Source organism: Halichoerus grypus, chromosome 4 (genome assembly GCF_964656455.1).
Source record: "Halichoerus grypus chromosome 4, mHalGry1.hap1.1, whole genome shotgun sequence".
Taxonomy (NCBI): domain Eukaryota; kingdom Metazoa; phylum Chordata; class Mammalia; order Carnivora; family Phocidae; genus Halichoerus; species Halichoerus grypus.
In genome coordinates, this window is record NC_135715.1 from 185,974,620 (window position 1) to 186,002,043 (window position 27,424).

Sequence of the window (27,424 nt, forward strand, 5' to 3'; positions counted from 1 at the left end):
GCTTGTCGGCCGGCTCAGGCGGCCAACGCCGGGGCCAGTGGTGGGCAACAGGGTCACCTCTTCAAAGACCCGGGGCACCTGGGGTTGGGCAGAGGGTGTGGACGAGGTAGAGACGGGGCGGCCTCGCGCCCTCATTGCTCGTCGCAGGGTTTCCACCCACTTGCACTGGGACAATTCTCGGTCGAAGGTGCCCCGGCGCGGGGGGCGGGCACCTCCCCGGGCACTGCACAGGGCACCGCCCCGGGCGAGCGCAGCCCAGCACCCGGCCTTCCCCTCCCCCTCGCTGGCAGCCGTCGTGCGCGCCGGCCACCGCCTCCTCTTCCCTCCCCCTCCTTCCGAGCAGCAGAGGGGAGGGGAGGACGGGGGGCTGGGCGGGCGGCTTTGCCGCGCTTTGGCTTTCTGCGTCAGCAGCCCCAGCAAAACAGCGGCGGGAGCGCGCGCCCTGAGCGCGCTCGTGCGCCCCTCCCCCGCGGCGCCGGCGCCGCCGAGACCCGGCAAACTAAGGCCCTGAATGACAGTGCGGCCGGCGACTGCGCAGCGCGGGACGCACCAAGGCACTGCCGCTTTAAGCACGCTTGCCCATTGTTCGGAATCGAGCCAATGAGCGAGCGCCCGCTCCCTGCGTTCAGCCAATAGCATTCGGGCAGAGGAGGCCGAGCGCCGCCCACTAATCTATATTAAAGGTTCTGGCGCCGCGTGAGTTCCCCACTGGCTGCTCTGAAAAGCCATCTTTGCATTGTTCCCGTGTCCGGCTCCCCGTTCGCCGCAACCACCTCCGCCGCGCGCCTCCTCCGCCACCGCGGACTCCGGCAGCTTTCTCGCCAGAGTCCTCGAACTCTTGTTTTCTTTTTAATCCGCTGCATCGGATCACCGGCGTGCCCCATCATGTCAGACGCGGCCGTGGACACCAGCTCCGAGATCACCACCAAGGTGAGGTTGGACGCCGCCCGCCCCTTCGGGGTCCGCGCGCTGCTGCCGCCGGAGCGGTGTTTGGCGCGCGCGCGGCGTCTGGGCTGCGCCGAACCCGCTGTCTCTTCCTCCGGCGGAGAGACCTCTCCTCCCGGCCTAGGCCCCCAGGCAGCCCACTCTTTTGTGTGCGGGGGAGGGGGCGGGAAGCGTGGCGGCAGTCGTGATGCCCGTCGGGGAGTGGGCCGGGCGCCCTCGGGGCCCCGGGGGGCGGGCGCGGGGGCTGAGGGGCTCGGGTGGCGGGTGTTCTACGGCTCCTGAAACTTGTTTGTGAGTGGTCTGAAAGGTGGCGGGAGGAGAGGGGCCGGGCTGGGGGTCGTCAGCCCGCAGGGCGCACGGAAATAACTTTGAAACTCGAGCGCGTTTGGAATCGGAAGTGCTGGGGGGGGCGCGTGTGCGGGCGCGGGCCGGCTGCGGGAAGTGGCGGCTCCGCAACGAGCGCCCGCCGGCGGCGCTGGTCTTTGTTCGGAGCCGGGCCGCCTCGTTTCGCGCCTTACAGTGGGTCCGAGGTGGTTTATCTGGACTAAGGTCTGATAAGGCGGAGTCGGGCAGCGGGTCGGCCGACCGCGACGTCGATTGTCTCCGCGGAGGTGTGAAGGTCTTCTCCGCTCTGGGTGCCCTCAGGGAGGGCGGGGGTAGGCGTCCTCCGGGGAGAGTGCGCCGGGAGCAGCCGCCCAGCCTCAGTAATTCACCAGCGGTGCCGGGTTTGGCTGTGGAGGAGGCGAGCCCACGCGCCGTTGGGGAGGAAACGGAAAGTGAAGGAACGGCGCGCCGGGGCGACGATGGGCGCCCCCCGCGGCTGCCCGGGAACACCGTGTGCGCGGCCGCCCCGGAGGCGATGCGGACGAACAAAAGCTGTGGCCGCGGCTGGCCGGTTGCGGGGTCGAGCCGGGTGCCGGGGGTTGTCGGGGCCTGGTGTTGTGGGTTCACTGCCCTCGGTTTTGAGGTCCTGCGCGTTTGGCGCAGCTCCGGTTCTGCGCGCCGGGTCGTTCCAGCGGCCCGCGCGGGGAGCGTCTCGTCTCCGCTCTCGGCGGGAGCGCGGCACTTTAAGGCAGATCGGCTGTTTTACCTAAGGCTCTGGTCCGCGCCCCTCTCGTGCCCCTTTGGGGACGGGCAGGAGTCACCTTGGCGTCTCTTTAACCTCTGTGCCCCTAGCGTCACCTCTGGCTTTCTCCCAGGGGTGACTCCCCCGGCGGAGTGGAGCTTGCGACTGGGATCTCCACAAGGGCTCCAGCGGGCCCCCTCTGGGCCCAGCCCGGGAACTAGTTGGGTGGGGGGAGGGTCGGCCCTCCCCAGTGCGGACGTCCGCGTTCGCTTTCCTCCCAAGGTGATTTCCCGCCGGGAGCAATAAATAGCCCCATGGAGCGCGTCCCCTACGGCCTCGGGCTGCGGCACTGAGAAAGCCCCGTGGACTTCGGGGCGGCCTCCCGCGGGACTTTGCCCGCCAAATGCAGAGAGGCAGGCCCGCGCATCAAGGCCTGCGGTGGGGGCGTCAGGACGCCCGGAAAGACCGGCGCGCAACTCGCGCGGCGGCGGGGGCCAGCGCAGCCCGCAGGCTCCGGGTCTCCAGGGTCAGGGGCGCACTCGGCGGCCCTGGGCCACGTGCTCCGCGCGCGCGGTGCGTGCCGAGGCCCGCGCGCAAAGCCCGCCGGGCGGGGGCTGCGCGCCTGCGCGCCGCGTTCTCCCCGCCCCCACCCGCTCCCCGGGGCTTCGGCCGCCAGGGGGCGGGAGCGGGCGGCACCTGGGTTCGCGGCCCGCCAGCCGGTGGTAATGGGGCCGACAGGTGCCCCGGTGCCGGTCACTGGACGGAGTCCGAGCTGCGCCCGGCCCGACGCCTGTTTGTGTTGGCGGCCGGATCGGCAGGGCCAGGTGGAAAAAGTTACCGGGCTTCGGGGCGCCCGCGGCGGCGTTGCCCTTTGGAAAGCGGACCGGGTCCGCTCCTCGAGGTGCGGTCCGACGGGCCCCGAGAGCCGCCGCGCGGACGGCGAGAGGCCGGGAGGGAGATGGGGCGCACCGGGCGGCGCGCTTCTGAACGGGGTCGAGTTCCTTAGGCCCGGGCACGTTTCCCGGCGATGACCTGCGACCTCCTGGGACAGCTGTCACATACAGGGAATTGGTGGGTTTGGGTTTTTTAATAGAGAGCTGGGCTGCCGTGGGCTTGGTGCTTAGCTCGGCTGTGAGGACTTGAGACGGCCCCCTCCAGTTCCCTCCTCGGCCTAGCCCGCCCACGGGAGTTCTCCCGCAGTGCCCGGGCCCTCCCTCCATTACCTTATTTATTTATGGCACATACCTGCTGTTTTCCAAGAAGGGCTTGTGAGAGGCGGAGTTCCCTCTGGTTGGAAACCAGTCTGTGATGGGTGTGTGAGTGAAGTGTTCCCGGGCTCGTCTGCCCGGCCAGACGGGTTTAAGGCCGTGGTGCCACATGGCTCTTGTCCTAAGAAGCATGAGTAAGGGGCAGTGGGAACAACTGCAGGGGGCTCTTTTTGGTGTGTTTCTTAAGGGTTGAGAAATTGGAGGAAACCCTGACCACAGACGCGCTGGGTATCCTGTGGCCCCTCCTTCCTGTGTTTCCAAGTGTAACATGGGGCTGTTGGGACATCCAGATCAGCGCTGCTTTCATACCCTTGAGCCCTAGGCCTCTTTGCCAGCCCCGGGTTTCTCAAAAGACTTACTGGTTCCCTCTTACTTTTTGAAGGACTTAAAGGAGAAGAAGGAAGTTGTGGAGGAGGCAGAGAATGGAAGAGACGCGCCTGCTAATGGGAACGCTGTGAGTGTCCGCCTTGCACATGATGCCTAGCCACTCCTGGCCAGGGAGTTCTCTCACTCCAGCTTGGGCTTAGTCTGGGGTGAGCGAGGAGGTTGAGCCCTTGGGTGGTTCCTGCATCACCGTCTCCTGGTGGAGCTTTAGGAAGAGGAGCTGAGGTCTCTTGCCTGGTCTGGGGCTGCAGATGCATTGGGTGGGGCCTGGGGGAAGGGATGGGGCAGGAGTGGTGGTCTGTCGTCATTAACAACCTGGTATGTTTTCTGTCGAGGAGAATGAGGAAAATGGGGAGCAGGAGGCTGACAATGAGGTAGATGAAGAAGAGGAAGAAGGGGGGGAGGAAGAGGAGGAGGAGGAGGAAGGCGATGGTGAGTAGCTTCGTTTCTCTCCCCTTTTAGGGGGTTCCTTTCCTTGGCCTTGTCTAGAGGTTCCTGGGGTTGGGGACCAGCGGACCACCTGCAGCTGGGTTGGTACTGTGGGGCTACGACTTCTCTGGTTTAGGCTCGTGAAGTGAAACTGCCCCACACACCCGTGCTCCCACCGGTGCCTTCTTTCCCCGTCTGGGGACCCGTGCCTGCATGGGTGGCAAGCTGCCCTGACTGCCCTGTTCGTCAGGCAGCAGAGATCAGGGACAGTCCTTCCCTGGAGACCCTGTCCCTGGGAGGTCCCCTGAGGAGCTGCAGTGTGAAGTCGTGTCCCCACCCAAGTTCAGGCTGTCACCGGGTGGGTAGGGTACCAAGATTCTTCCTGGCAGGTTGAGGGGAGGCAGTGTGGTTTACCCTGGGTTTGATTCTGCAGGTGAGGAAGAGGATGGAGATGAGGATGAGGAGGCCGAGGCAGCTACGGGCAAACGGGCAGCTGAAGATGATGAGGTGCGTTCTGGCTTGGGTGGGGGCTGGGGTGTGAGGCATGGTAGCCAGGGGGGCCGATTTCTGTGCTGTGGTCCTGAAAGGCTCCCTTATCTCGAGCAGGAACAGGAAGGAGCGCAGGCCTGCCTTCCCAGAGCTCTGGAAGCCTCTGGAGCAGCCAGGGCCTGGCCCTTGCCTCTGCCTGCAGGAGGGGGGTGGGCCCCGTGGGCTGCAGGGGCCTTGACCAGCTTTCTCTGTGCAGGATGACGATGTCGACACCAAGAAGCAGAAGACTGATGAGGATGACTAGACAGCAAAAAAGGAAAAGTTAAACTTAACAAAAAAAAAGGCAACCGTGACCTGTTCACCCTCCACTTCCCGTCTCAGAATCTAAACGTGGTCACCTTCGAGTAGAGAGTCCCGCCCGCCTGCCCAACGCGGGCAGCGCCACCCGCAGATGACACACGCTCTCCGCCACCCAGCCAAAACCACAACGTGAATTTGCAACAGGGGAGGAAAAAAGAACCAAAACTTCCAAGGCCCTGCTTTTTTTCTTAAAAGTACTTTAAAAAGGAAAATTTGTTTGTATTTTTTATTTACATTTTATATTTTTGTACATATTGTTAGGGGTCAGCCATTTTTAATGATCTCGGATGACCAAACCAGCCTTTGGAGCGTTCTCTGTCCTACTTCTGACTTTACTTGTGGTGTGACCATGTTCATTATAATCTCAAAGGAGAAAAAAAACCTTGTAAAAAAAGCAAAAACAACAACAAAAAAACAATCTTATTCCGAGCATTCCAGTAACTTTTTTTGTGTATGTACTTAGCTGTACTATAAGTAGTGGGTTTGTATGAGATGGTTAAAAAGGCCAAAGATAAAAGGTTTCTTTTTTTCCTTTTTTGTCTATGAAGTTGCTGTTTATTTTTTTTGGCCTGTTTGATGTATGTGTGAAACAATGTTGTCCAACAATAAACCGGAATTTTATTTTGCTGAGTTGTTCTAACAAAGCTGTCTCAAGCCTGGTTTTTCTGTGTTTCAGTTTTCTAGACCTTCTGGGGAGCGGGCAAGGATGGGGGGTGGGTGGTTGGGGGGATCTTGGGCTCAGGCCCAGCTGTATTTCTTGGGGATAGTGGGCTGAAGACCCCAGTGGGCAAGGAGGGGTGGGTATGTCCTTGGGGCAGCATGGTGGGTCACCATGGAGATCAAGGACCGAGCTGCTGCTGCCCACCAAGCCCTGCGGGAGGGCACTGGAGTTAGGGGCTGTGAAGGGGAGGCTGCTTACCGGGGTTGGTCTACTGATTGTACCAAGAGCCTTCTCCCAGGACCACATTATTGGATGCCAGGTGGATCAGGGTGCCCTGGAAGGCCATGTCCACATCCTCAGGCACGCGAAGGAACCGGCTACACGAGGCGCTGCTGTTACCCAGAGCCCAGGGTTGGGGTGGGTGGGTGGGTGGTGGTACGGGCCAAGTGTGAACGCAGGGCCAAGACTTCAGACAAGCCACCTCCCAGTGGGACAGCCCCTAACTTTGGCCTTTCCGCTTGGGTCCTCACCCAGTTAGTTTGGTGACCGTGGCTCCCCCTGGTGGTGGCATGTGGCACCTTGTCCCTTTGGACTTCCTTTTCAGGGCACTCAACGCCGCCTTGCCCTAATTCTCCAAGCTCTTGCCTGGAGAAAGAAGTGGACCTTGGTTAGGCAGGCAGGCGGGTCTTCCCCTTGAGCACGGTAAAGATGGTAGGTGGGCACTTACGAGTTTCAGACGCCGGTTGTGAGCAGTCAGGAAAACTCAGTGAAGCTCAAGCCCTGGGGGAAGGGAGCTATTAGAGCTGATGAAGCCTCCTGGGGCTTGTTCTCTCACCTGGGGCCTGCAGCTGAGCTTCACAAGGAGCAACCTCCTGCAAGCATCCGGTGTGCCCCTGAATCATGGTGGTGCCCAGTCTCTAGGGGGTCAGCGAGGGTTGACCCCTAGCTGTTGGGGGTGCTAAGAATGGGCTACTGTCTGCAGGGCTCACTTCGTGGGGCAATCGATTCACTGAGTAAAAGTATGGGTTCTGCTTCCGCTTCTACCAACTGGGCCGTCTTGGGCCTCCTCTGTCCCTCCTGAATGTGGTCTTTTTTTGTCTTGTTTTTAGGATTGATTTATTTTGGGGAGGGAGGGGCAGAAGGAGAGGGAGAGAATCTCTAGCAGACCCCCTGCTGAGCACGGAGCCCGAAGGGGGCGCAGTCCTACAATCCTGAGATGGAGACACCAAGAGTCAGACGCTCAAGTGCCTGAGCCACCCAGGAGCCCCCTGAATGCAGTCTTAAAGATGCCTTTCTCGAGAGTCCAAGTGAGACACTCAGGGCCGCAAGGGAAAGGGCGGCCAGAATTGGGGTGGGGCACAATCCTTAGGAGGGACACCTCTCAAGCTAGAGTGCCCAAGTCTACCCCACAGACCGGAATGGCTGTGGGCAGAGGACGAGGTGGGGACAGAGAAGCCATGCACACTGCCTCCCCACTCCTGTCCCCCAACACTCCGGCCACGTGGGAGTCGCTGCCTCACATTTGAGCTGACTTACACTCTGCTTTATTCAGAGGAAGAAGCCTGGGACCCCAGCTTCTGCTGATACCCACCCTCCATCACCCTCCTATCTTCCTCTGCCCTCCCTCCCTCTCAGGCCCCCACTTCCTTTGTTAGAGAGTCCTAGACACCTACGGGCAGCAAGGGGTGGGAGGATGGGGCTGTTACCTGAGCTGTCCATCCACAACTCCTTAAGGACCATCTATGGATAAGAGGACCCTGAGCACAGAGAGGGGGACCTGACAGCAGGGAGGGCTTCCCTCGGGAGGCGGCATTGAAGCCGAGACTAGAAGGGCCAGGAGGATGAGAAAGATGGGGGACAGTTTGGGGGGCAGGAGCGCTGCATGGGCAGGCCCCGTGCAGGAGGGTGCTGAGGGTGCTTAAGGGTGCATGGGTGCATGGGCAAAGGGGGCGGGCTGTCTGTGGACCAGGTACTGAAGGAGGATTTGGGGAAGCCACGGAATGGTTGTAGGCAGAAAAGCTCCCTGGAAAACATTGAGGTGACATCTGCAGAGGCAGGGGAACTGGATTAAGGGGAAGTGCCAGGTGGAAGAGAAACAGGTGTATTTAAGATATCACAGGGGTACGGGCACCTGGGTGGTTCAGTCTGGTTAAGCGTCTGCCTTCAGCTCAGGTCATGATCCCAGACTCCAGGGATCGAGACCCGCATCAGGCTCCCTGCCCCTCACCCTGCTCGTGCTTTCTCTCTCTCTCTCTCAAATAGATAGATAGATTGATAGATGATAGATGATAGATGATAGATAGATAGATAGATAGATAGATAAATAAAATCTTTTTAAAAAAAAGATAACACATGGGGTTAAGTGTCAAGATTCAGGGATAGAATGGGTGTCGGAGGCAAGGATCCCCCAGGCTCTGGCCTGAGCCCTCCAGCACAGGGAGGAGCCATTTACCACGTGGAAGGGGCTGGGATGAAGATCTCAAGCTGCATGGAGACTTGACTGTGTTTGAGGTGAATTGTCAGAGGCTGTTGGGTGCACGGGTCCGGAAGGCCGGAGAGCTGGGTTGGGCCAGAGTAGCGGAGGCTGAGGTATGAACCAGATAGGCCAGGACAAGGGCCTAGCAAGAAGAGATAAGGCTCAGGTCACACGAGGGAGCACAGAGAGCTGGGTGCTGTCCCTCCCAGGAAGTGAAAGCTCCGAGCCCAAGGCCACTTCTCCCTACATCCTGTGCCCTGCCTGCCTTGCTCATCAGCCACACCAGCCTCCCTGTGTCCAAGGCAAACTTGGTCCTCCCTCAGGGCCTTTGCACTTGCTATTCCTGCCCCAGGAATGTCTGATTCCCAGACCTCTCATAACTTGATCCGTGTTAGGTCTCCGGGCCCGCGTTATCTCCCCAGAGAGGCTTTCTCTGTCCCTGACGTACAGAGGCCCTCCCCAGTTCTGTCCCTCGGCCACATAGCACTTCTCACAAAGTGAGCTTGTCTATTTGCTGGTGTGTGTGTGTTTTGGTTGTCCCCCACTGAGGTCAGGGGCCATGTCTTATTCACCACGTTTCCCTGCACATAGTGTTCTATTCTATTCATTCATTCATTCATTCATCCATCCATTCATTCATTTGCATATGTACCGAATGCTGTCACGGTGCCAGACTCCATTCTAAGCTCCTAAGATACAGAAAGGAGCAGGAGAGAGAAGGTCCCTCCTCTGGACACCACAGGACACCTCTTGGTGGTAGAACAGCGTTCCGCACCCTTGTCTCCCCCACCCACATTTGTGGTGTCTGCCGGGTGCCCCATTTTGCGGGGGGGGGGGTTGCCCTTCACAGGGGTTGGAGCCTGTGGAGTGAGGACAGTGTGGAGTGTCCTCACTGGGCTGCTCAAGCCCCACGCTGCCTGTCCCCCATTGAGCTGTATCCGAAGTGCTGCCAGGGTCAGGGTCAGATCAAGGCCTTGGCTGGAAGGAACTTCTGACCCTGGGCCCCCACCCCACATGACTTGCACAGGCTCTTGAGGCAAGACTGACCAGCTGCTCTCTGTTCTGCTTCCCAGGGCAGCTCAGTCCTGCAGATGTCCCCGAGGCCCAGAGCTCAGGGTGGGAGTCCGGCCCAGGGGGCAAGAAGACCCCACAGCAGGCAGCACATGGAGCTGGCATCCGGCTCCCAGGCTCCCTCAGGCTATGGCCCTGCTCGGAAGGAACTACTCCCCTCCAAACCTCTAGAAAGGGGGTGAGAGGCTGAGCCCCATCCAGATACAGACATGACAGCCATGTCAATACAGAGCAAGTAACTGAACCTTGCTGGGCCTCAGTCTCCTCCTGTGCGCAGTGGGAACAAGAGTGTGAGGCAGGAGCTAGGCTCAGGGCTGCCTTTCTTAATGTCCCATGTCTGCACCAAGCTTCCCGCATCCTCTGTCCCAGCTGCCCAGCCTGACCACATGGCTTCACCCCACCGGAGGTTTGGCCTGGAACAGTCCTTGCTGCCTTCGGCCCACTCCCCCACTCTCCTCTAGTCCTGAGACTAGCACACTATTTATCACTGCCTGGGCACCTGTTCTCGGAGCCCAGACTCCCATCCATCCTACTCCCAAAGCCTCTCCAAAGGCAAGGACAGGGCTGCCCATGCCGCCCAAATTGGGAGATTTGCGAGGGACGGGCTCCCTCTGGTGGCCAGAGGGGAACTGCAGGGGGCTCTGCGGGGTTCCGTTCAGGCCAGGAAAGAGCCCCAGGGACCGCATTCTCAGCCACCCCTACCCCGACTAAAAGACCTTCCTTCCTCTCTGTTTCTGGAGCCCCAGTCAGACATGAGAGGCAGTGGTCATTTCCCAGGCCTTCTCTCTGGGCAGCTGATCTGGTCCTTCTTTTCCTCAAGGGGAGACCCCAGGCCTCCCCAGAGCCCAAGCTGAGGCCAGGGTTGGTTCCTCCTTGGGTTCTGGCCCCCTGGGCTCCTTCTTGCTTAACCCGTTGAAAGGCTTGGTGTGCGCAGCACCTTCCTAGGGCAGGTCCAGCTCTTGGTCCTCTCTGCTCGCTATTCACAGTGACTGCTGACCTAAGTCCCAGTCCCAGGTCCTGAGCTGCAGGGAATGCGGGGCTGGAGTTCGGAGGCTCCCAGCTGCACTCCCTGGCACTCTCCAAGCTGCCCCTCAGGCTGCCCTAGGCCTGAGTGCCACGATCTGGTGCCACCTCTCCTCAGCTGCCGTTGCTGGCCCAGGGGTCCAAAGACCTAGAACCCCAGTGCCCAGCCTTCTGCCATGCCTCCTGGGTCCGGGGGACAGGCCAACCCTGCCTGCCTCGGGCCCTGGCCGCTTCGTGTCCCTGCCTGGTGACAGCTGCTTCATGGGGACAGAAACCCTGGTCCCAGCTTTAATGGGGTAGTCCAATTTTGCAGTGTGGCTGCTTGTCAACCCCCAGCTCCACGCCCTTGAAGGGAAGGATGGGGTCAGCCAGGGAAGAGGGCAGGGCTCTCCCCAGGCCTTCCTCTACAGAGACATCGGTCTCCACTCCCAGGGTCTGCTCTGAGTTCAGAGAGGTGACATTAGGAAACACAGCCGGAACATTCTAAGGGCGCCTGCAACACTGACCTTATATACTAGGGGAAGGATAGATGCATTATTGACGGAGAAGGCCTAGCAGCCTGAGACTGGCGCCGATGAGGATTCCACAAGGTACAACATATGTTGTTTTTGTCACCAGCAGCCATCCCATCAACCTTCTCTTGGCAATAATCTCCTGAAATGGTGTCCAGTTTGCCTCCTAAAGAACTTCCCCTCCCCCACTCTCAACCCAATTCCACAGGCAGAATATGCCATTTGGTCCCGGCCAATCAGTGTCCAGGAACCCCTGGCTATACTGATTGGCTCAGGGATGGCACATGACCCTAGCTGATCCAATCAGAGTGAGCCCTGGGATTTTTTTCTTTTTTCTTTTTCTTTTTTTTTAAGTTAGCTCTAGCCCAATATGGCGCTGGAACTCTGGCCTCCGAGATCAGTGCACTCCGCTGACTGAGCCAGCCAGGTGCCCCCTCCTGGGATTTTTTGACTGAGTTGCTGCGAAGGGAAGAAGCCTGGGCCTGGGCGGTGAGCCTTGAACTTAGGGCTATGTGAGAGGTGGAGACTGCAGTCCACACAGATAGAGGAGTTGAGCCAAGAGGCAGAGGGACGGTAAGTTCCAGGAGGTTGCTTGAGTCTCTGGGTTGACCTGCACCTAACACCGTACCAATCTCTGGACTTTTCATTTATGCAAGCCAGCACATCTTCTCTTTGTTTAGGCTGGTTCAGGTTGGGTTTTCTGTCATCTGTAACTGAGTCATACTGGTAGCCAGGAGGATACTGGGCTCCCGGCTCTGAGCTCCAAAGCCAGTCAGACTTCCATGAACAACAAAGACAGCTTGAGGAAGGAGGAGCGCTGGGATGTGGGCATTGACTTCTGGTGTGGTTTCCAGGTTGAAGGGGAACAGAGGGAGGTGAATCAGCCTCGGAAGACGCTGTGATGCTCATGGTTCATCTCTCATTGGGATCACAGAGTCCTGCTCGACTCATTTCCAGCCGGGTGTGCGGGGCGGGCCATGGCCCAGTCACCTGAGCTGCCCACCTTGCATGCACCGCCTGGAGTCCCCCTTTCCCTCTCTCCAGCCTGCAGTGCTCTCTGCTCCTCTGACCTCCCAGGAACTCACAGAACTTACCGTGTTCCCACCTCTGCCTCAGAGCCAAACGCAGTCTCACTGGACTCAGTGGTGAGACCCCCATCTTCATGCAGCCCGGCACCTCCCAACTGTTTCTCTGCTCCAAGCTGTGCCTGAGAGGTTAAAGCCATCCTGTTTGGCGAAGTGCTGGGGTAAGCAATGGGAAGGGTTTTCTTTTTTGTTGTTGTTGTTTTTTGGGAAGGGTTTTCTTTCTGCAGAACAGAACAGGAAGAAAACAGACTCCCTGGGTCTTTAACATATGAAGGAGGCTCTAAGAGGAAAGTTTAACATGTAGCTCATTCCAAATTTGACCTAGAATTTTTTTTTTTAAAGATTTTATTTATTTATTTGAAAGAGAGAGAATGAGAGAGAGAGAGAGAGCACATGAGAGGGGGAGGGTCAGAGGGAGAAGCAGACTCCCCACCGAGCAGGGAGCCCGATGTGGGACTCGATCCCGGGACTCCAAGATCATGACCTGAGCCGAAGGCAGTTGCTTAACCAACTGAGCCACCCAGGCGCCCCTTGACCTAGAATTTTAAATTCAATTGATTAACACATACTGTATTATTAGTTTCAGAGGTAGAGTTTAGTGATTCATCAGTTGCCTATAACACCCAGTGCTCATTACATCACGTGCCTTCCTTAATACCCAACACCCAGTAACCCCATCCCCCACCCACCTCCCCTCCAGCAACCCTCAGTTTGTTCCTTATAGTTTAGAGTCTCCTATGGTTTGGCTCTCGCTCTGATTTCATCTTATTTTACTTTTCCCTCCCTTCCCCTATGGCCGTGTTTTGTTTCTTAAATTCCATATCAGTGAAATCATGATAATTGTTTTTCTCTGACTTATTTCGCTGAGCATAATACCCTCTAGTTCCATCCATGTCATTGCAAATGGTAAGATTTCATTTTTGATGGCTGAGTAATAGTCCACGGATTTTTTTTTTATTATTATTATTACAGAAAGCCTATTAACATACTGAAGGACATCAGTGTCCAGAAAAAGCTGATCTTGTACAAGGACCCTCACCAGGGCTCAGGGATTGTTTGCTGAACTAAACAGAGGATAGGAAAGGATTCCTTTGGGAACTGGTTCCATAGTCTGGCCATAGAATCCTGCACGGGCCTCATGCAGGCTCCCTCAGCAGCTGGTGGTCTGGGACCCTGTGACCCTCAACACAGCCCAGGACATGGTTGGTGTAGTAAGTTTGGGCATAGCTAAGGGTGGAAATGGGTACAAACCTTTCTGGAAAGCATTTGACCCTATATATCAAGTTCCCAAAAATGTGCACATCCTCTTTTGTCTTAGAAATTCATCTACAACTCCATTCTGTATCCCAGGAAAACTTCAACCCCTTCCCAGAGGTATTCTCTGGGTCCTTCTCACCAATCTCCCCACAATGTCCTAAGTGTGACTCCTGTGGTTTCCACTAGAGCCTGGGGGTGTGTCCTGCTGGATAGTGGTGCTGGGCAGACTCTAGTCTTAGAAGATACTGAGCCTGGATGGGTTCCAGCCCCATGGGGGGAGGTGACAGTGGATTCTACAATTCTGACCCCTTTGTCAACATTGTCCTTAGCCAGCTTTGAGGGCCCGCTGACCTACTAGTCAACCTCTCAGGAAGCACCTCTCACCAGGAGAGGCTCATTTCTTTCATTGGAGACAGTGTGGTCTGAATCCATTTTAAAGACCCTGGCATCACATGAGTCACATTATTAGGAAGGTGGGCTTTCTGTTATTTTCCTGCTCTGCTCAGGGGCCTGTCACAAACAGCGACTTAACTTTTAAGTGGTTAGTCTCTTGTTGTGCAATGACATTTTTTAGAGGTGGCACTCCCCGTGGCCACTTGCCTCCCCAGGGAGACCAAGGAGGTGCCTGTGGGAGAGGCAAGGTTTTTTTCAGCAAATGATTGCGTGCCTCGTTCAAAACACAATCAAATCCACACTGAGGTCTCAGAATTCTGTGCCAGAATGGTATCATTTGAGTCTGGAAATATTTGAGGATCATTATGGTCATAAAACCTCTTGAATATCCAAAGTGTCTACTTTTAAGTAAATGTGAACCCTCCAAGAAAAACCTTAGCCTAATTGTACAAAACGTATTGCAGATTGTTGCTGAATACAAGCCAATTAAAAAGGAGAGTAATAATTAGACAATCTGCCGGAAGAGAGGATTTGGATTCCAATCCTGACCAAGGGCTGGGCCCTGAATAAAGTGTGTATGGCCACCATACCAGGAAAGGAAAGAAATGACCATTATCAATCTCTATAGCATAAAAAAAATGAAATGCAAGTTCGAGTTCTGTAAAGAGGTACACCAATCATGTACAACTGCCCCGTGCACCATATTCAGATTATCATGTTCTATGGGTCTAATGCACATCCTTTAGCCCCAAATGAAAGTAATGATTATATATAAAACATTCAAGTGTTAATAATCTTGCTTATCCTCTTATAATTGGGAAGAGCTATTTGGGGGATGATTTGAATAAATCAAGTCACTTAAAAAAGCCACTCTTAGGAAATTTGAATAAATGCCTTCTTTTCCTTTGAAAACATTTTCTTTAATAAGTACAAGAATTCAAAAGCATTCCATGGAACCAAGAGCTGACTCAGGGTTCAGAAATGGGGTGGCCAATACCCACTTGTTGCTGTGGCTTTCAGTGATGGTAATGCATGAGCATGTGTTTCTAATCCTCTGAAAGGCATATTTTTTTTTTTAAAGATTTTTTTTTTATTTATTTATCTGAGAGAGAGAATGGGAGACAGAGAGCATGAGAGGGGGAGGATCAGAGGGAGAAGCAGACTCCCCGCTGAGCAGGGAGTCTGATGCGGGACTCGATCCCGGGACTCCAGGATCATGACCTGAGCCGAAGGCAGTTGCTCAACCAACTGAGCCACCCAGGCGCCCCTGAAAGGCATATTTTAAGTAATCTCTACCCCCACAATGGGGCTCAAACTCACGACCCCAAGATTGAGAGTTGCACGCCCTACCAACTGAGCCAGCCAGTAGAGTATGTGACTCTTGATCTCAGGGTTATGAGTTTGAGCCTCCTGTTGGGGGTAAAGATTACTTAAAAATAAAATCTGAAAAAAACCCCCCAAAACTAAGGGCTTATTAGAGGTTCCTGAACTTTCTCTGTTCACAGAACTTAGTGTCTCAGTAATTTTTCCACAGTGCAAAAAAACCAAAATAAATACTTTTTTTTTTATTATGTAGTTAGGTCCAAACAACTTGTTAAGTATTTATATCTTAACCGATTAGCTGTCATATTATTTTGGAAAAAGAAAAGCCACGTAAATTGAGAGAAAAAATATTTTTATTTTATTTATAATCACAATGGCTTACGATGCAATGTGCGCCTGCTGAGCACGGCACAGCTTCCCACACCTTGGAATCAGATTGGACACAACCACCCTCATTTCCTGTTCACATTTTTTTTTTTCATTTATTTTAGAGAGAGGGAGCAAGCGAATGCAGCTGGGAGGGGCACAGGGAGAGAATCCCAAGCAGACTCCGCCCTCAGTGTGGAGCCCGATGTGGGTCTCGATCCCATGACCTGAGCCGAAACCAAAAGTTGGATGCTTAACCGACCGTGTCACCCCGGCACCCCTGTTCACACTGACTTTTCAGGGGTACCTGCATATCGTCAAAACACCAAAAAATTCGGTTTCCCAAAGATAGCTCATCAAAAAGAATGTAGTGTGGTGCAATATAATGTTGAAACCGAACTATCTTGAGCTAATAGTGAGCACTGTACAACACACATCCCCAATGGCTGCGTTTCCCTTAAAAATTAAAATATCCTTTGGCACCCTTGTGAATTTGCTGCAGTGCCCTGGGGTGCCTTGGTGCACAGTTTGGGAACCAACTGTATTCACCAAATCTCTGCTTCTCACTCCATTCCACTTCACCCTTCAGTTTACTCAAAACTATGGTCAAAGCTGCTTAGCTTCAAACCAAATAAAAATGCACCCCAAAGCTGCCAAGCCAGGTTGGTCTTCACTTCAAGGACTATTTTAACAGTGTATTTTGACAGCTGCAAAGCAATTACCAGGTCACTAGCAAGAAGTTCTAAAAATAAACTGTTCAGGGGCACCTGGGTGGCTCAGTCATTGTCTGCCTTCGGCTCAGGTCATGATCCCAGGGTCCTGGGATCGAGCCCCGCGTTGGGCTCCCTGCTCAGCGGGAAGCCTGCTTCTCCCTCTCCCACTCCCCCTGCTTGTGTTCCCTCTGTCGCTGTCTCTCTCTCTGTCAAATAAATGAATACAATAAAAATAAATAAATAAATAAATCCTTCTTTAAAAAATAAAGAAATAAACTGTTCAATATAGAGGGACTGGTGACCAGACGCACATTTCGGGGCTCTTTTTGGCCGAGATGAGAAGGATAAATCAGAAGGGAAGACGATGCTGTTGGCCCGACAGGCCCCAGGTGGTTATAGGGACTGCAGCTTGAGAGGTAGGGGTAGAGATGTTTGTAAGGCTAGTCAACAGACCTTGGTCTGGATTATGGGGCAGCCCATTCTCCCCGCTAACCTACAGGAAGTGGTTATCAACCCTGCAATTCTCTTCCTTCCCCTGAACCTGGTTTCTATCCGCTGGTCCCACCCCAGCCTGGGAGGGAGGGTGCGGTGAAGGAAAGCAGGGACATCTGCATCTGACCTCTGTGGCCTACTTCATTTCTCCTCTCCACCCTACACCAGGCTGGGAGAGGCAGGTGCACTCCTCCCACAGTGGGGAGCTCTTTGTAGTAAATGAGACAATTGTTTGTGGCCCCACTGGTTCTTGCTTTGTTGATAGTTTCAGGGACTTAAAAACCTTTTTGAGTAAAGCCCGGCTTTCCATGGCTGTTGGCTTGCTGGGGACTCGTCCATCCCGTTTTGGTGGTCATAAGCTGAACACTGACTTCTTTCCATTCCTTCTCACACCAGACCGATGATGCCATTGCACTGTCCTATTTTGTCAGAGCATTGATTGCTATCTGAAATTATTCGCTTCCTGTCTCTTCTCATTAGAATGTGATGGTAGGGACTTCACTGTCTTGTTCAGCAAGTATGTCCGCCATTTAAAACAGTGGGGCATAACAAGTGCTCAATAAATATGCGTGGAGTGAATGCATAATGCTTAAAGAATTTGCACATAGACTGTTCTCGATATACAACAGCTAGGTAAAAAAAGAAAGAAAACAAAAACAAAAACAAAAATCCACTAACAAACATTTTAGGGACAAGGTGGTTGGAAGCAAATGAAGAGCCTGCAAGGAGCAGAACTCCCAGGAAAGGGGCTCCCAGAATCCACAAGAATTTCCAGATGTCAGAAGGATCAAATGCAGCTGACAAAGCAGGAAGGACCAGAAGGGGGCAGTGGATCAGTGGAGTTCACCAACGCGTTGGAGGAAAGGAGGCCACTGGCCAGAGCCAGACAGCAGCAGTTAAGGAGTAAATGAGAGGTAGGGGGGTGGAAAGAGTGAGTGGAGACAATCCTAAGGAATTTGGATCTGCAGAGAAAGAGAAGGATGGAGCGGGAGTGTAGGTGTTGCAGGATTGAAGGAAAGCCTTATTTAAAAAAATTTTTTTAAACAGTTTTAAAGATTTTTTTTTAAAAATTATTTATTTGACAGAGAGAGACACAGCAAGAGAGTAAACACAAGCAGGGGGAGTGGGAGAGGGAGAAGCAGGCTTCCCACGGAGCAGGGAGCCCGATGCGGGGCTCAATCCCAGGACCCTGGGACCATGACCTGAGCCGAAGGCAGATGCTTAAGGACTGAGCCACCGAGGTGCCCCTATTTTTTAAATTTTTAAAAAAATATTAGAGAGAGCGAGCGAGCGAGCGAGAGAGAGAACGAGCCAGGGGAGGGGCAGAGGGAGAGAGGGAGGGAGAGAAGCAGATTCCCCGCTGAGTGCAGAGCTCAGCACCAGGGCTCCAACCCAGGACCCTGAGATCCCGACCTGAGCTGAAGTCCAACGCTTAACCGACTGGGTCACGCCGGCGCCCCACGAGCTTTATTTTTTAAAAATTTATATTTTTAGGGTCACTTGAACATGTTTTGTAGGCTAAGAGTTGAAGGATTCAGAGAAGAGAGGGCTTTCCTGATTTTTCTGAAGTGTGTAATCTCTTCTCATTTTTTTCATTTATTCTTTTATCTCTTCTTCCTTTAAATTCACCTTGTGCTTCCCTTATCGCAGGCATTTATAGACCTGTCACGTCCCTCTACCAGACACAAATCTCCGAAAGGCAGGCCTGTGCCTCCCACGTATGCATATGGGAAGCGTGTAAGGGGGGCCTGAGTGTGGCCGGCTCCCCTCTGGTCGACTGGACTCCCTCCGAGCCCTCCCCGCGCCCCTGAGGCCGGCCTCAGTGCTGAAGCCCACAACACTGGCACGCCACTTCAGTTTCCCTTGCAGCTACCTATGTACCTATATGCGTCTCGAACACTCACTCACAGCCTCGCCCAGCACTTCCCAGAGTATGGTCCACAGACCACCTGCATCAGAATCACCGGGGCGATTTCTGGGCCCCACACCTACTGAATCCGGATCTCGGGGAGGGGCAGGTGCCTGCAAACGTGCCAGACCTGGGCTGCATGCCTCTCCTTCGTAACATTCTGTGGCCTTCGATGTATCCACAAAACCCCCAGCTCCTCGGGCCTTTAGACCTGCACCCACTCTACCGGCTGACTCTGACCTGTAAGGGCCCTTGTCCCCACAGCTCTTGTGGCCTCTCCTTTTGCTTGTGCTCACCCCTGCCCGTACCCCTCCCCTCTTCCTCCTCCCACCATAGCTGCAGCCATCCTCCCGGCCAGCTCCAGTCCCTCCCGCACAGCTCAGAACCTCTCACTCACACTGTCCCCCGAGCACACTTTTTTGGCCTTCCTTGTTTCGTGATAAAATGACCAACACCGCCTGAGCATATGCATTGCCTGAAGAGATGGTGAGCATCTAAGAATGACTGGGCTATCGTTCTTTTTTACCTCAGAGCAGTTGGCAAAGAAGTGTGTCCCTGAGAGTTCTGGCTGGGTGAGTAAGTGGAGAAGGGCAGTGAAGGAGGCTCTAAGCAGGGAGAGAAGCTTCCCTGGGACGGCCTCTCTCCACTGTGAGGTGTCCGGTTCCCTGAGAGCCTTCCCTGCTGGAATTCTGGGGACAGACGTAGTTCAGGGAAAGGGGGCGAGTTCACTCTGAGAGAAGAGATGGCATTTCCAGAAAGCGAAAGGAAATCTGGATTCGTTTTAACTTTGTTTTTTCATCCAATCTTGGTATTTAAAAATTAGCTTTTGAAGACAAGAACCCTCATGTGAGGAATGGAATTATCACTAAAAGATGGTGATAGTCCACTAAAAATGTCCTTCCCCTCCCCATCCACAGACGCAGGCAGACCCTTTGGTAACAGACAGAAGCAGAGGAGGAATATATGAGCAGGGGCTATGCCAGAGAGGGCCCATCTCTGGGTGTATTCTCCTCCCCTGTGGCCTCAGACCCTTACTACTGTGCGAACTGGAAGCCCTTTAATTGCTGGTATTGTATAAAGAACAGCGAAGGCTGCTGGTAGCTCAGGGTTAAGTTCCTAAAAAAGAACCCTTCTCTGTCATGTCAGACTTGTGGGCACCCAGCTACCATCACTGTCTCCCACGCTGGCTTCCTCTGCCTGGGTTTTAAGGCCTCCCAGCACCCACCCCATCCCAGATGCGTTCCCATCGTTCTCCACATGACTTCGGGGAGATCTTTTCTCCATTCTGGAACTTCTATCCTCTCACGTAAGAATAGAAGAGTCTCTACTCTGCCAGCTTGGAACTTCTACCCTTTCTGGAAACCTCTTTAGCAAAGGTACATCATAAAGGTATGAGAAAAGTCAAAAGCGACAACAAACAAACAAAGGGAGCATCTATGTTGCAGAAGAGAACCACTACATATCATGTCTCAAACACAAACGTTAAGGTCATGGGTCTTGTTTGGGTACGTTGTACGTTCTCGGAAAGCAGCAACTGAAGCATCGGGAACGCAAGATCTATCAGTCGATCTCTGGAGTAAAATACAGTTGTGATCCTACGGTCTGATAAATGTCTTCACATCATGGGGCTGGGTTCGTGTTCCAGAAAAAGTAGAGATGAAAGCAGTGCCATGCTAAAGACTGTAGGAATATTTTAATTCATATGTTTTAATTCATTACGTAATAATAATATCACAGTCTATTTTACAAGTTAAATGTATGAGAATGTATGAAATAGAAATGGTAGGAAAAAAACTAAACATAGGTCAGGAATATGAATTTTTCCAAAACCAGGGGCCAAAGGAAGATGTGTTGCCTGCAGGGCCCAAGGAGGAGGCAGGGCGGGGGCGGGAACAGCAGTGGCTCTTGTGGTAAGCGCCTGTCCCGTGTCACCCTGGGAAGGAGTCAAGGCTCACCCTCTGCCCTGGTCTGGGGTTGGGAGTTGAGTCTGGTCAGTGGAAGATGGCGGCTCGGAGTTAACAGCCATCTGGTTACCTACACAGAACTGGTCCCCTGGTGGCCGCAGGTGGGTTCTGCCGTACAGGGAATTAGGGGTAGAAGTGTCAAAAACCAAATGTGTGGAGGAAAAAAGTAAACAGTTTCCTCCTTTCCCCCAAAAAACCCAAATTCTTGAAATGCACACACATTCTTCTCTCAAACGTAGAAAAGTCTCACTCTGGATGTGCTTACAAGAAGATCGTCGTCAAAAAACTTTGTCTCTATGATAACATTCCCACTATAAGTAAGAAGAGAGGGCAAAAGAGTGAGTGTGTTAGGCAACAGATTTCATTTCCACAAAGTGGTTTCAGTCTGGGTCTGCTGGGCCCGGGGACATGCACCCACCTTGGCCTGGGGACACTGAAGTCTATGTCCGAATGGGGTTAGAAGTCTAATGTGACATTTAACTTTGTGATTCGATTTTTTTCTCCTCAAATTCAGAAAACAGAAGAAAGAGCATGTCTTAATCCTTGATATTAATCCCTGATATATGTAAAGCCCTTAGCAGAGGGCTCTGCACATAGGGGTGCTTATAAGTACGGCTTTTTTTTTTTTTTTTTTTTAATATGACTGACTTTTTGATACACATGGAAACCTGCAGGCCTTAGGGGTGGTATCTTTCCCTACGACACCTACTCTGGTAGACAGCTGTGGGTTGGCCTTTCCTGCATCTATTTTCACCACTTTGGGTAATAGCACTCTGCTCTTCTTTTGGGGACCCACCCCATCTCCAGTCCACGGGTCACCTGGCAAAGGGGTGGGCACAGGACATAATTTGGGCCAATCAGACTCTCTCCCCGGAGCAGGATCCTTCCTAAGGCTGCTCCTGAAGGAAATCATCCATGGATTCCTGCCATCTGTATCTTTCAAGCTGCCTGGGTCTCAGTGCCTCCGCTCCCCACCCCCTTGAGCTGTCATATCAGCTGGAGTCATTTCTATGGCTTGTAGCCAAGGAACCCCAAATGGCACACCTGTCTTGCACAGAGTGGAATTTCATTTTTCTTAAGGTGGCTATCTCAGCGTTTCCAAACCAAACCACTCTTGAACCAAGTTAAGGGCAATAGAGGTACTGCTTTTGGGTTCCCAAAAGTAAAACATGACTTAAAAAACCTAAATACGTCATCATAGACTTACTGGTTTTAGTACCTGAAAGAAACTGGGCCTGGCCAAGGAGAAGTCAATGGGGGTTAATAAAATATAAAAAATGCCCTTCTATATACTACCCTGTACTTTCCTAGGGTAATTAATAGCCAGCAGATATATTTTTGTTGGTAATTAATTATAAAATAGGTACATAAGAAACTCAAGATTTAATTGGCTATTAGAATATAAAAATACCTACTGTTGTAATTAAACATCTATTAAAGACTTATAAAGTAAATAACCTTTATTTATATTCAGTGTGGCTTTCACCAAGGATCTGTTTAAAGGGACAATCCAATATTACACAATTATCTGTGTGAAAAACTCATTAGTAGACACTATTACTAAAACCTTCAAAAGTCTAATACCTTTTCCCAAGAGAAAATGGTTGGTGGGCCATTACTGACAGGGTTTTTGGATAAAGGACAAACTAATTATTCTTTGAGCAGGAAGCATAACTATTAAAATGGTAAGCTAGTCTCTGAAAAACTATAACCAAACATTATCCTCTAAAACAAAATTAGAACTTTGTCAGATTCCATTAAAGGCCATTCAAGAAAAGTACAGAGTATCAGAAGTTTGGTAGTCAGGAAAGTGAGCAAATTAGCCTAGATTTAATATAGAGTACCGGCCAGTTTCCTCCCATATCATCTCGTTTGAGCCTCACTCCACCTCTGTGACATAGAATTATTAATTCTATGTTTACAGAGAGAAAAATAAGGCCAAAGAGGTAAACATCGTCCAAGATTGCACAGCAAGTCAGGGTTAATCAGGAATTTAAGTCTAAAGGTCTAATCTAAAGTTTTTTATTTTTTTCCATTCGATCACACACTGTCTTTTTCATGTGACAGAAGTCAGTAACCTATAAACTCAAATACCCCTGGATACTCTTTACCCTAATTTTCAAGCTGGGTGGCCCGCTCAACAGGACCACAAGTCGCCCCGCCTGGAATGCCTGCTTCGAGACACACTCCACAATGCCTGTGGTCTGCTCACTCACGTTAGCACGCTGGCGGGCATCATCTGGGACTCCGGCGCTGCCTCTATCAGGGACTGCCAGGTGTTTGTGGAGTTCGGGATCACAAAGCCAAACTCGAAGAACCACTCTGCAGGAAGAAGGAAAAGCTGGTGAGCGGGCACCCCGGACAGTCTCTGAGCTCCTCGTCCACCCCCTGCCCCTTTAGAGTGAGCCTCTTCTTACCCCAAGAACCACAAACGAAGCCATCAGAAACCTCCCGGGTCAGAGGCATGGGAAAGGTCACGCAAGGCCCCTCGGGCTGTCCTCTGGACCACACCAGAGGCTCACTCCCTATGCTCTAGGGTCTAAAGGACGAGGACCAGTGGGCGGATACAGTACAAGCAATGTTTTCTCAGAAGTAGGCTATGCGTACATGATAAACAGAAGAACAGAATAGGCCTTTCGCTTGGAATTTCAGCTGTGAGACACACATGTGCCCTCTTACAGTTCACGGTGGAAACTCAATGCAGAGCGGCCTTGCCAGTCCGATGCGCAGGAGACAGAGAGCACCGGACCAGGCCCTCATCGGCAGCTTCCTCGTGACCACGTTACAATTCGCCAGTGATAAAGCAGGCGCCGGCCCAGGCCCACCAGGGTCAGAAACCCTTTTGTTGGGCTCGAAGGCCCTTGTCATTGCCAGCTTTGTTTTTGTTTGTTTTTCCTGGGGCCCCCAGTCTCTCAGGGTGTAGGAATCCCATCACAATCTGAGTTGCAAAGTGAACGTTACCAAAGCAGTGCTTTTAGTTCACTGGGTCCTGCCTTTTTTCCCTGTCACTCTAACTGTGGCTTCCAGCAGTAGGCCACAGAATACCTTCTAGGCATTGCCCTTTGAAGTAAACTTTCTGTTCCAGGCGGAATTTTTCCATTTGCTCTGCTGAAGAGAAGTTCAATTCTCGAGACACTGCCTTGCACTTGAGGATTTTCTTGGGAACACGGGCTGGTAAAGAAAAAGAAATATTGAAGCCATTCTCAATGAAAATCACATACTATAATGCTTCAAGTTTCTGGAAGCTTCTTAGAGCTGATTTAAAGAGCACATTATCTATGTTAAATTTCAGAGAATGCCTTGGTAACAGAATTACACTTTTTAATTAAAGGCAGAGGTCCCCAACTGGTCAAGTGCATCTGACTGAAAGATCTTTATTTTTTTTTAAAAAGATTTTATATATTTGAGAGAGACAGAGAGAGGGAGAGGACAGAGGGAGTGGGAGAGGGTGAAGTAGACTTCCCGCTGAGCAGAGAGCTTGATGCATGGATGCGGAGGTGCGGGGCTCGATCCCAGGACCCTGAGATCATGACCGGAGCCAAAGGCAGACGCTTAACCAACTGAGCCACCCAGGCACCTCCCTGAAAGATATTTAAGAAACATCAGATGTAGTGCATCTAAGGGCCTTCCCTAGCTGCTCTCATCAGGAAAAAGGTTGAATGGGCACCTTCTCTACTCTGTTCTGTTGGTTTTAACCCCTTAGTTTTTCTTTTATTCAGGGAGATAAAAATGCAAATTTTCTTTTGGAAAAAAATGTTGAGAGCTTAGTTTATATCTTTAGGTATGTTCTAATGCTAAAATTTCAGCACAAAATGGGTTTTGGGAAGTGAGAGAAAAAAAAGGTAGGAAAGGAACTAGGAATCTCAACAACACATGCTGTGCCCTCAGGGGTTTGCCCATTAGGGTCTGCATTAATTTAGCTCCCTGATGCTTAGGCCCAGCTCCAGAAACATCAGAGCCCTGTGCAGACAAAGGGTTGGGGAGTACCTTCATGCTCCACTCCAGGGACTGACAGGTCTTCTGTTCCTTGCCACAGTATCTTCCCTGTCTCAGCATCCCGGAGGTTCATCCAATTTCTGATCAAATATATTAAGGAAAATAATGCACTGAAGGCGACCCTCACTTTGTATTCTAGGTGTGTTCTAGCGCTCAGATTTGCTACCAACTCCTGTTTACTTTTTAGCAAGTTGGCCTATCTGCCAAGTGCCATGAAAGCAAATAAGATGGTTTAAGAGGGTTGAAATGACACACAAAGGAAGATCTTAGCAGAGACCCAGCAGAGATTTTTTTTTAAAGATTTTATTTATTTATTTGACAGAGCACAAGCAGGGGGAGTGGCAGGCAGAGGCAGAGGGACAAGGAGAAGCAGGCTCCCCGCTGAGCAGGGAGCCCAACGCAGGGCTCCTCCTTCCCAGGACCCTGGGATTATGACCTGAGCCCAAGGCCGACTCTTAACCGACTGAGCCAGCCAGGCACCCCCCAGCGGAGGTATTTTTATCTACAACATGAGAACCAAAGGCTACACATCTAAAAATTGCAAGAAAGAGAGAGAAAATGAATAGTGCAAAATTAAAAAATTTCCAACACAATCAGAGCAGCCAAGATAAAAGAGCTAAAGAAACAGATAAAAGAGGTATCCCAAGGAGTGACTCATGCAGACCACCCCCACAGTGAGGATCACATCCGGTAAGTTTTACTCACAAGTCCAGAGATCTCAAGTACCTGTTTAATGGCCTGCTCTTAAATATCAGAAACTAGCCAAGGATCACCAGAAACCGAGGAGGGCATTTACTATGAAAGACAGACCAAAACAAAGAGAAAAAAGCAACTTAGAAGAAAAAAGAGACTACAAAGGAAAATATAAACTTTTTTTTATTTTTTAAGATTTTATTTATTTACTTGAGGGAGAGGAGAGGGAGCACAAGCAGGGGGAGCGGCAGGCAGAGGGAGAAGCAGGCTCGCCGCTGAGCAAGGAGCCCAAGGTGGGGCTCGATCCCAGGACCCTGAGATCATGACCTGAGCTGAAGGTAGATGCTTAACCGACTGAGCCACCCAGGCACCCCGGAAGATACAAACTTTTAAAAAAGAAGTATTAAAAACAAACAAAACAGCCAGAGATAACATAACCCTTACAGACACTAAGAATTATATACAATTGAATTTTGTATAGTTTAGGTGATTTTCTCTGGCTCAAGTTTACAAATTTTGAGGCTAGTCAATTGATAATCTCTTTTTGCCATAAAATGCCAACTTAAGTAGTTATATTTTCTAGTTTCTGTATTGCTCATCATACAATAAATGAATTACTAATAGCAAAGAAAAAAACAACATTCAGAGAACAAAAAAGAATGCTAGAAAAATACGCATTTTTTAAAAAAAGATTTTATTTATTTATTTGACAGAGAGAGACACAGCGAGAGAGGGAACACAAGCAGGGGAAGTGGGAGAGGGAGAAGCAGGCTTCCCGCTGAGCAGGGAGGCCGTTGCGGGGCTCGATCCCAGGACCCTGGGATCATGACATGAGCCGAAGGCAGACACTTAATGCCTGAGCTACCCAGGTGCCCCGAAAAATACACATTTTGATAGCAGAACCAAACAACTCAATGCAATGTCTTTGGAAGACAAAGTTGAGGAACACTTTCAGAAAGAAGAATAAAAAGCCACAAGGATAGAAAACAGGAGAGTAAAGATACAAAAACTGGGTATCAGTCTAAGAGATCCAAAATCTAACAGAAATTCAAGATAGAGCCAAAAAACCAAGGAGAGGAAGTCATCAATGAATTAATTCAAGAAAATTGTCCCAGACTGAAAGGATCTATCAAGTGCTCAAGTCACATCATTATGAACTTGCAGAACGTCAAGGTTAAAGCAAAGCTTCCAAAGGGAAAACAAGCTGTCACATACAGGTCAGAATCAGAGTGGGAAAAAAAAAATCAGAATGAATCACACTTCAACAGGGACTCTGGAGGATAGAAAAAATGAAGCAGTGCCTTTAAAATTCTCAGGGAAATTCCTAAAACTAAAAAAAGATTTACTTGCTCGAGAAACTAATGATAATATGCTACTTCAAAATGACAGGGAAGACTAAGGAAGAAGACGATATTGGATCCAGGAAGCAATGGATCTAAAACAAGAGACAGGTGAAGGAGACCCCAGGGTAAAAGCTCTTCAGCGGGCCTGGAAGGCAACCGGCCAAGGACCCAGACAAGAGCTGGTCAGAATGCTTAGGGAGAGGTTTTAAGAAGATGAAATTCATAGAATATCTGATGTGTTTAAATGGGAAAGATTTATAGAGTTTGGGTACATTTGGGGGTTCATTAGTGAGAAGCACAGAAAATCTAAGTAAATGAATAAAAAACCAAGACAATAATTAACATCTGGGAAAAATCAAAGGTGGTATTGGAAGAAAAAAGTAGTCACAGTATACTACATGGCACCATTGCAAACGGGCTGACATAGTCATAATAATAAAAACACAGACTATGGATCCAATACCATTATCCTGGGAGGATGGGGGGAGGAGAAGAGCATGTATGTGTGCTCAGGCAGCAAGTGTTGAGAAAGAACAAAACTCATTTCCCATAGTGGGAAGTCGATAAACAATGCCTAAAACAGAATAGCCACAGTGTGCAATTCAGAAATACGAAGACAAATCACAAATAAATCAGTTAGAAATTGAAAATAGTTTTCTCTGGGGAATAGAAAATATGAATGGGAGGATACAGAACGCGGCTCATCATTCAAAACCAGGTTGAACTATGACTCTGAGCAATGTACACACACAACTCTGACACATATAAACACTGAATTTAAAAAGACAGTCCTGAGGGTTTTTTTAAACAATGGACAAATAATTAAAGAAAAATTAATACTATCCATACATGGAGGCTAAGTCTGAGAAAGATGGTTGATATTTACAAAGAGACGGACCTTCAGATAAATAGTTGATACAGTTTGCAGGTCTTTTTTTTTTTTTTTTCCTTTTGCTGTCTAGCAACCAAACCCTCTTCCCAACAGCACCCTGTTGCCCCCGTGGGGGACAGTGCCTGCCGGGCATTACTCTAACTAGAAGATCCAAATCCTTCTCTGCAGAGCCGGGTGCAGCTGGGGGCAAGCACATGACCTAGGCTTGGATGCCTGGGTCCCAGGACTGGAGGAAAAGTCCGCAGGTCTTCAGGATGTGTTTCCTGCTGTGCGGCCATTTCTGCAGTCAGTTCTGAAGCCCCAGGGAGCCTGCA

The 27,424-nt window shown here is 51.3% G+C and overlaps 2 protein-coding genes across 3 annotated transcripts in view; one reads left to right on the forward strand and one right to left on the reverse strand.

The window, feature by feature from the left end:
- Positions 1–679: 679 nt before the first annotated feature.
- On the forward strand, positions 680–5,585 carry PTMA (prothymosin alpha). Of its 2 annotated transcripts, none has more exons than XM_036069225.2 (5): positions 680–930; positions 3,662–3,733; positions 3,999–4,095; positions 4,526–4,599; positions 4,838–5,585. In XM_036069225.2, exons 1-5 carry the CDS (start codon positions 886–888, stop codon positions 4,883–4,885), a joined length of 336 nt encoding a protein of 111 aa, XP_035925118.1. In that variant the 5' UTR covers positions 680–885; the 3' UTR covers positions 4,886–5,585. The 2 variants fall into 2 exon arrangements, with proteins under 2 accessions (XP_035925118.1, XP_035925119.1); XM_036069226.2 differs by having other exon boundaries at positions 684–930; positions 4,002–4,095.
- Positions 5,586–19,891: 14,306 nt separating this feature from the next.
- The window catches only part of PDE6D (phosphodiesterase 6D), a 49,622-nt gene continuing 42,089 nt past the window's right edge, over positions 19,892–27,424 (reverse strand). Inside the window, exons 2-5 of the mRNA XM_036069235.2 lie at positions 24,174–24,262; positions 23,232–23,357; positions 22,403–22,508; positions 19,892–20,497 (exon numbers count right to left, since the gene is read on the reverse strand). Coding sequence (XP_035925128.1) covers positions 20,416–20,497; positions 22,403–22,508; positions 23,232–23,357; positions 24,174–24,262 — 403 coding nt within the window. The 3' untranslated portion in view covers positions 19,892–20,415. The remainder of the gene's footprint in view (positions 20,498–22,402; positions 22,509–23,231; positions 23,358–24,173; positions 24,263–27,424) is intronic.